The sequence below is a fragment of the Bos indicus x Bos taurus genome, chromosome 8 (assembly GCF_003369695.1).
Source record: "Bos indicus x Bos taurus breed Angus x Brahman F1 hybrid chromosome 8, Bos_hybrid_MaternalHap_v2.0, whole genome shotgun sequence".
Taxonomy (NCBI): domain Eukaryota; kingdom Metazoa; phylum Chordata; class Mammalia; order Artiodactyla; family Bovidae; genus Bos; species Bos indicus x Bos taurus.
The window spans coordinates 71,587,228-71,596,283 of record NC_040083.1 but is presented as its reverse complement, the minus strand read 5'-3'; the positions used below and the strand labels follow the sequence as shown (position 1 = coordinate 71,596,283).

At 37.8% G+C, this 9,056-nt stretch overlaps 1 protein-coding gene across 2 annotated transcripts in view; it reads right to left on the bottom strand.

Moving 5' to 3' along the window:
• Window positions 1-737: 737 nt before the first annotated feature.
• LOC113897313 (disintegrin and metalloproteinase domain-containing protein 28-like) overlaps window positions 738-9,056 on the bottom strand; it is a 125,341-nt gene continuing 117,022 nt past the window's right edge. Inside the window, exons 34-35 of one of the 2 annotated variants that reach the window (XM_027549938.1) lie at window positions 8,010-8,093; window positions 738-1,441 (exon numbers count right to left, since the gene is read on the bottom strand). In XM_027549938.1, coding sequence (XP_027405739.1) covers window positions 8,013-8,093 — 81 coding nt within the window. In that variant the 3' untranslated portion in view covers window positions 738-1,441; window positions 8,010-8,012. The remainder of the gene's footprint in view (window positions 1,442-8,009; window positions 8,094-9,056) is intronic. The other variant, XM_027549939.1, reaches the window with a different exon arrangement.

Genomic DNA, 9,056 nt, shown 5'->3' with positions numbered 1-9,056 from the left:
CAATGCAGGAGGTGCAGGAGACATGGGTTCCATTCCTGGGTCAGGAAGGCCCCCTGGAGAAGAAAATGGCAACCCACTCCAGTGTTCTTGCCTGGATAGTCCCATGGACAGAAGAACCTGGTGGGCTGCAGTCCATGGGGGTCACAAAAGAATCAGACATGACTGAGCAAATAAGCACACACACACACACACACACATGCACACGCACGCACACACACACACACAGTGGACAGTTGCGGATATTGACAAGTCATGGCTACAGCATGGCCACCAGTGACATCAGACATAGAGTGTCGCTGTAACACTTGTAGAGCCAAAGCCACCAACAACATGGAGGCAAGGAAGGGGGAGGCAGCCAATACTAGCAAGCAGGGCTTTCTGGAAAGTTGCTTGTTTCAGAAAGTTGCTTGCTTTTACCAGTATGTCTAAGTTCTTGTTCTCCTGACCCAGGCATCAGTGGAAATTTGGACATTTATTTTGAGTAAATTGTTAAAAAAAAAAAAAAACAGTTTAGAGAAACTTCAAAAAGTTTGTGTGACTGGCCTCAAGTCATTTCATTCTGGGCATTAAAAGAGAATGTGGCCTTTCTCCTCCCCATCATTATGCCTGGCTCTCTGTGGCAGTGCTGTCAAATGACCAAAGGGAAAATTGTCTAGTTATGTGAGGCTTTACCATCTAACACAGACCTACAACAAGGCTGGAAAATATTCATTTTTGAAAATGACCACACAAACAAATTCCTCAAAAAGTTGTGCTTTTATTCACTGACACTGTGGTTCATTAAACCAATAGATGAATGAAGCAATTCTTGGTGGCTAAATGACAGTGTAAGCAATACAGACCTCTTCAAATTAACATTAAATGTAATGGTGAAAGGATTATACATGATAAAATAAAAAATACTTCATTAGCCTTGACATGATATAGAAAAATATCACACTTCTAAGTGCAAGGAAAGCAGAATACTGAGGAGTAAGAAATGACATATGAACTTTGCTTTCCTATCTTCCACCAAAGATTACACTCATCAAATGATCTTATTTTTTCATGGACTAAACTAAAATAAAAGTGGGATTAAAACACAAGTCACTTGCCATTATACAATTCTGAATTGAACTTGCATAATTCAGTAGAGCATTTTGCACTGTTTTAGTCAAGGACTAGTTTCTTTTGTTCTCCAAAGAAAAGAGCTAAACAACAGCTTCAAGATCCTTAAAAAATGCATTTAAAGATCAGACTTAGAAAATAGGCAGCTTCCCTAAATACATGTATAGATCTGCTGACTGGAGAGGTAATATTACAGGAAGTATAAGGACAAGTGAAAAGCAAAATACAGTTAAGGACAATGGTGAGACTATGTAAGATTCCTGGCATGTTTGGATTTCTTGATTCTTGTCCTGGCAAGTAGCATCTCAATGAAGCAGATGTTTGGATTCATCCTCTGATCAAAAGAAAAAATTTGGAAGCCATGGTCATTATAAATTATAAAATATTATGTAATAATAGCAAATATTTATAGAATTTAAATAATTCTAACAACCCTACTGAAAGACAATACCATTAGCTTCACTTTACAGGTGAGAAAATGAAGTAAATAATTTGACTTTAAGTGCTACCGGTAGTTTGTACCTAACCTGAGAAAATGATCAAAGTATCCCAAGTCCAAGTTCAGTTTTCTTTCCATGATACTAAATTGCCTATATTGGCCAGTAATGGTGCAAGCCCATCTATCATTCCAAGCCCCTAAAAAATTGAGTGGTTATGGTTTGTGATGATATGCTTCTGATCTCTGTCACAAAGGAAGAAGATGGGACTAATTTCTAGCATTTCCTGTAGAGTGGATCACACTAGGGGTTCAACTGAGTGAAATGATGCTTGGTAAGAGAATGAGTGATTGTATGCTCAGTAGCTAGTTGTGTCTGACTCTTTGCGACCCCATGGACTATAGCCTTCCAGGCTCCTCTGTCCATGGAATTTTCCAGGAAAGAATTCAGAAGCCCTGAATGAGTGATACTCCTTATTGTATGACCTTGCTGGTCCTTTCCTTGAAGAGGTGATAGTCAGTGATCTTTCAGTTGATTGGGTGGTGGTAGTTGAATCACTAAGTCTTGTTTGACTCTTGCAACACCATGGACTGTAGCCTTCCAAGCTACTTTGTTCAAGGAATTCTCCAGGAAAGAATACTGGAGTGGGTTGCCATTTCCTCCTCCAGGGGACCTTCCAGACTCAGGGATCAAACTCATATCTCTTGTGTCTCCTGAATTGGCAGGCAAATTCTTTACCACTGACAGGGAAGCCACTTTGAGTTGATTATTTCCTTTATAATCTCTCTACAAGTTCAGTGTGAAGAAGGCTGAGCGCCAAAGAATTGATGCTTTTGAACTGTGGTGTTGGAGAAGACTCTTGAGAGTCCCTTGGACAGCAAGGAGATCCAACCAGTCCATTCTGAAGGAGATCAGCCCTGGGATTTCTTTGGAGGGAATGATGCTGAAGCTGAAACTCCAGTACTTTGGCCACCTCATGTGAAGAGCTGACTCATTGGAAAAGACTCTGATGCTGGGAGGGATTGGGGGCAGGAGGAGAAGGGGACGCCAGAGGATGATATAGCTGGATGGCATCACTGACTCGATGGACTTGAGTCTGAGTGAACTCCGGGAGTTGGTGATGGACAGGGAGGCCTGGCATGCTGTGATTCATGGGGTCACAAAGAGTCGGACATGACTGAGCGACTGAACTGAACTGAACAAGTTCAGTCCCAGAAAAGAAAGTCAACAAAATTAGAAATGAAAACGGAGAAGTTACCACAGACAACACAGAAATACAAAGGATCATGAGAGACTACTATCAGCAACTATATGCCAATAAAATCACAACTTGGAAGAAATGGACAAATTCTTAGAAAAGTATAACTTTCCAAAACTAAACTGGGAAGAAATAGAAAATCTTAACATACCCATCACAAACACAGAAATTTAAATAGTAATCAGAAATCTTCCAACAAACAAAAGTCCAGGACCAGATGGCTTCACAGCTGAATTCTACTAAAAATTTAGAGAAGAACTAACACCTATCCTACTCAAACTCTTCCAGAAAATTGCAGAGGAAGGTAAACTTCCAAACTCATTCTATGAGGCTACCATCACCTTGATACCAAAACCTGACAAAGATGCCACACACACACACACACACAAAAACTACAGGCCAATATCACTGATGAACATAGATGCAAAATCCTTAACAAAATTCTAGCAAACAGAATTCAACAACATATTAAAAAGATCATACATCATGATCAAGTGGGCTTTATCCCAGGGATGTAAGGATTCTTCAATATTTGCATATTAATCAGTATGATATACCACATTAACAAATTGAAAGATAAAAACCATATGAGTATCTCAATAGATGCAGAGAAAGCCTTTAATAAAATTCAACACCCATTTATGATAAAAACCCTCCAGAAAGCAAGAATAGAAGGAACATATCTCAACATAATAAAAGCTATATATGACAACCGACAGCAAACATTACCCTCAATGGTGAAAAACTGAAAGCAGTTCCCCCAAAGTCAGGAACAAGACAAGGGTGCCCACTCTCACCACTACTATTCAACATAGTTTTGGAAGTTTGGGCCACAGCAATCAGAGAAGAAAAAGAAATAAAAGGAATCCAGACTGGAAAAGAAGAAGTAAAACTCTATTGTTTGCAGATGATATGATCCTCTACATAGAAAACCCTAAGACTCCACCAGAAAATTACTAGAGCTAATCAATGAATATAGTAAAGTTGCAGGATATAAAATCAACACACAGAAATTCCTTGCATTCCTATACATTAACAATGAGAAAACAGAAAGAGAAATTAAGGAAACAATTCCATTCACCATTGCAACGAAAAGAATAAAATACTTAGGAATAAAGCTACCTAAAGAAACAAAAGACCTATATATCAGATAAGATCAGATCAGTCGCTCAGTCGTGTCCGACTCTTTGCGACCCCATGAATCCCAGCACGCCAGGCCTCCCTGTCCATCACCAACTCCCAGAGTTCACACAGACTCACGTCCATCGAGTCAGTGATGCCATCCAGCCATCTCATCCTCTGTCGTCCCCTTCTCCTCTTGCCCCCAATCCCTCCCAGTATCAGAGTCTTTTCCAATGAGTCAACTCTTCGCATTAGGTGGCCAAAATACTGGAATTTCAGCTTTAGCATCATTCCTTCCAAAGAAATCCCAGGGCTGATCTCCTTCAGAATGGACTGGTTGGATCTCCTTGCAGTCCAAGGGACTCTCAAGAGTCTTCTCCAACACCACAGTTCAAAAGTATCAATTCTTCGGTGCTCAGCCTTCTTCACAGTCCAGCTCTCACATGCATACATGACCACAGGAAAAAGCATAGCCTTGACTAGATGAACCTTTGTTGGCAAAGTAATGTCTCTGCTTTTGAATATGCTATCTAGGTTGGTCATAACTTTCCTTCAAAGGAGCAAGCGGCTTTTAATTTCATGGCTGCTGTCACCATCTGCAGTGATTTTGGAGCCCAGAAAAATAAAGTCTGACACTGTTTCCACTGCTTCCCCATCTATTTCCCATGAAGTGATGGGACCGAATGCCATGATCTTCGTTTTCTGAATGTTGAGCTTTAAGCCAACTTTTTCACTCTCCACTTTCACTTTCATCAAGAGGCTTTTAAGTTCCTCTTCACTTTCTGCCATAAGGGTGGTGTCATCTGCATATCTGAGGTTATTGATATTTCTCCCGGCAATCTTGATTCCAGCTTGTGTTTCTTCCAGTCCAGTGTTTCTCATGATGTACTCTGCATATAAGTTAAATAAACAGGGTGACAGTATACAGCCTTGACAAACTCCTTTTCCTATTTGGAACCAGTCTTTTGTTCATGTCCAGTTCTAACTGTTGCTTCCTGACCTGCATACACATTTCTCAAGAGGAAGATCAGGTGTTCTGGTATCCCCATCTCTTTCAGAATTTTCCACAGTTTATTGTGATCCACACAGTCAAAGGCTTTGGCATAGTCAATAAAGCAGAAATAGATGTTTTTTCTGGAACTCTCTTGCTTTTTCCGTGATCCAGCGGATGTTGGCAATTTTATCTCTGGTTCTTCTGCCTTTTCTAAAACCAGCTTGAACATCAGGAAGTTCACAGTTCACATATTGCTAAAGCCTGGCTTGGAGAATTTTGAGCATTATGAAAGAAATCAAAGATGACACAAATAGATGGAGAAATATACCATGTTCATGGATCGGAAGAATCGATACAGTGAAAATGAGTGTACTATCCAAAGCAATCTATAGATTAAATGCAATCCCTATCAAGCTACCAATGGTATTTTTCACAGAAGTAGAACAAATCATTTCACAATTTGTATGAAAATACAAAAAACATTGAATAGCCAAAACAGTCTTGAGAATGGGACTGGAGGAATCAACCTGCCTGACTTCAGGCTATACTACAAAGCTACAGTCATCAAGACAGCATGGTATTGGCACAAAGACAGAAATATAGATCAAAGAAACAAAATAGAAAGCCCAGAGATAAATCCATGCACCCATGGGCACCTTATCTTTGACAAAGGAGGCAAGAATATACAATGGAGAAAAGACAATCTCTTTAACAAGTGGTGCTGGGAAAACTGGTCAACCACTTGTAAAAGAATGAAACTTCCTAATACCATACACAAAAATAAACTCAAAATGTATTAAAGATCTAAATGTAAGACCAGAAACTATAAAAATCCTAGAGTGAATCATAGGCAAAACACTCTCTGACGTAAATCACAGCAGGATCCTCTATGACCCACCTCCCAGAATAATGGAAATAAAAGCAAAGATAAACAAATGGGACCTAATTAAAATTAAAAGCTTTTGCACAATGAAGGAAACTATAAGCAAAGTGAAAAGACAGCCTTCAGAATGGGAGAAAATAATAGCAAATGAAGCAACTGCCAAAGAATTAATCTCAAAAATATACAAGCAACTCCTGAAGCTCAATTCCAGAAAAATCAACGACTCAATCAAAAAATGGGCCAAAGAACTAAACAGACATTTCTCCAAAGAAGACATACAGATGGCTAACAAACACATGAAAAGATGCTCAACACCACTCATTATCAGATAAATGCAAGCCAAAACCACAATAAGGTACTATCTCACACCAGTCAGAATGGCTGCTATCAAAAAGTCTACAAACAATAAACGCTGGAGAGGGTGCATAGAAAAGGGAACCCTCTTACACTGTTGGTGGGAATGCAAACTAGTACAGCCACTATGGAGAACAGCATGGAGATTCCTTAAAAAACTGGAAATAGAACTGCCATATGACCCAGCAATCCCACTGTTGGGCATACACACTGAGGAAACCAGAATTGAAAGAGACAGGTGTACTCCAATGTTCATCACAGCACTGTTTACAATAGCCAGGACTGGAAGCAACCTAGATGTCCATCAGCAGACGAATGGAAAAGAAAGCTGTGGTACATATACACAATGGAATATTACTCAGCTATTAAAAAGAATGCATTTGAATCCGTTCTAATGAGGTGAGTGAAACTGGAGCCTGTTATACAGAGCAAAGTAAGTCAAAAAGAAAAACACCAATACAGTATACAAAGGCATATATATAGAATTTAAAAAGATGGTAATGATGACCCTATATGCAAGACAGTGAAAGAGACACAGATATAAAGAACAGACTTTTGGACTCTGTGGGAGAAGGCGAGGATGGGATGATTTTAGAGACTAGCATTGAAACATGTATATTATCATATGTGCAACAGATCGCCAGTCCAGTTTTAATGCATGAGACAGGATGCTCAGGGCTGGTGCACTGGGATGACCCTGAGGGATGGGATTGGGGAGGGAACTAGGAGGGAGGTTCAGGATGGGGAACACATGTACACCCATGGCTGATTCATGTGAATGTGTGGCAAAAACCTCAACAATATTATAAAGTAATTAGTCTCCAATTAAAATAAATAAATTTAAAAAAATTCCAGAAAAGATTCAGGAAATTCAGGAAAGGGTGGTAGTTGGTAAGAATAACTCCATTCATATATTAATAATTTGTCCCAAGTCTTTCTCCTATTCATAATTTTTGATCGTTGCTGCCATTTTCAGATTTGGAGACTAGTTTTTACTGAAAGGAATATATCAAAAACAATTAGGTTTCCTAGCCCAACTTATGTAGGAGTGTGTAAAATACAAAAATAATCCATGAATTATGCATTATTGAAGCATTTTATTTATTTCAAAAAAATCTTTTGCCCATGCCACACAGCTTATAGTTCCCAGACCAGAGATCGAACCCAGGCCTATGGCAGTGAAAGTACTGTGTCTTAGCTACTGGACCACCAGGGAATTCCCTAGGCATTTTAAAAGGAATAAAATTGTCAAATCTTGTAGTGTGTTGTTAAATTTTATCTTCTGACTACCTTGCAATTTCAATGATCGGCACTTACACAAGAAAAGAATTTGTTCATCAATTGAGGTCTTTGCTTCCCTCATGGTCCAGCTGGTAAAGAATCCACCTGGAATACAGGAGACCTGGGTTCGATCCCTGGTTCGGGAAGATCCCCTGGATCTACCCACTCCAGTATTCTGGCTTAGAGAATTCCAGGGACTGTATAGTCCAAGGGGTTGCAAAGAGTTGGACACAACTGAGCGACTTTCACGTTCACTTTTCTGTTTGTCATATTACTTTATATTAAACTCATTATTACCTTTCAGAATTTCATACAATTTTAGCACAGGTTTCAGAAGTCCTAGTTTCATGATGACAAAATACCCACTTTTCTCATTAGTGTATTAGTATATACACAAGTCTGAGCTATTTATGTTCATAATAGTGGCTTTTTAAAATTTCTGAAATTGAGTCATTTAAAAATGTAAAATGAAATAAACTGAGTTTTAGCTTTGCTGAACTCTGTCATATCTTTCTTGAATCACATAAAAATGTGAAAATGTTTGAGAACAAAGAAAGAAAAAAAAAGTCTTACATGTTATTGCTCAGTCTCTTTTCCACAGTCAACTTCATGTTTTAACATACAGGTCATGGCTTCACAGCAAGGATTGGTACATTCCTTTAAAACACACACACAATGCAAAAGTGAGTTCAAGCATTTTTTCCCCTATAGACCAGGTGTGCAGAATTCTGGCATATGATGACAATGAAATTTCACTTTTTAAACTAAATTACTCTGCTATACAAATTCGAGTTGAAATGACCAAGGAAATTTAATGACAGAAAAAAAAATGCTGAGTAATGAAAACTATCTCTTAAAAGGACAAAAATAGAATAACCCAAGAATTATCCCAAACAAATTCACCTAGATGATATTATATGTAAGTTAATTTGAAATTCAAGGGAGAATATTTCTATTCTCTTCAAACAGCTTGACAATAGAGAAAAAAATTATTTTTAATCTTCAATTCATTTTGCCAAGCCTGCATAATCCTGATAATGAGAACTGGTAATGAATATATACACCATACCATTCTCATTTGTGTGTATAAATGCAAAAACTTGAGTAAAATATTAGCCAAACACTAGCTTATTAATATAATAATTCTCCATTACAAATTCTGCAGAGCCTTTTGTCACCAAAAATGCAAGGCTGTCTCAACAGTACGGAATAAAGTAACATTATCCATTATATTAAAAGACTGAGGGAAGAAAACAACTAATACTAATGTGATAGGTGGCAAAAATTAGTACAAATTAGGCAAGCATTATTTAATTAACACATATTAGTAAACTATGAACAGTTTTGATCATCATGATAAAGAAAATCTATCTGGTGAATAGTAAAAACACATCCAATAAAGTATAAAGAAAGGATTATTTTTATGTTATTATTATGTAAATTCTGACAAATGCTATGAGACAAAAATATATGAAAGCATAATAATCAGATATATAATAATTATTATCTATAAATAATACTAATAATGTTTTCACTGTTTATATATGATATAATTCTTGAGCTAGAAAAAAAAGAGGATCAATTCTAAAAACATTGAGTTAGTCACTAAGATAGCTGTTT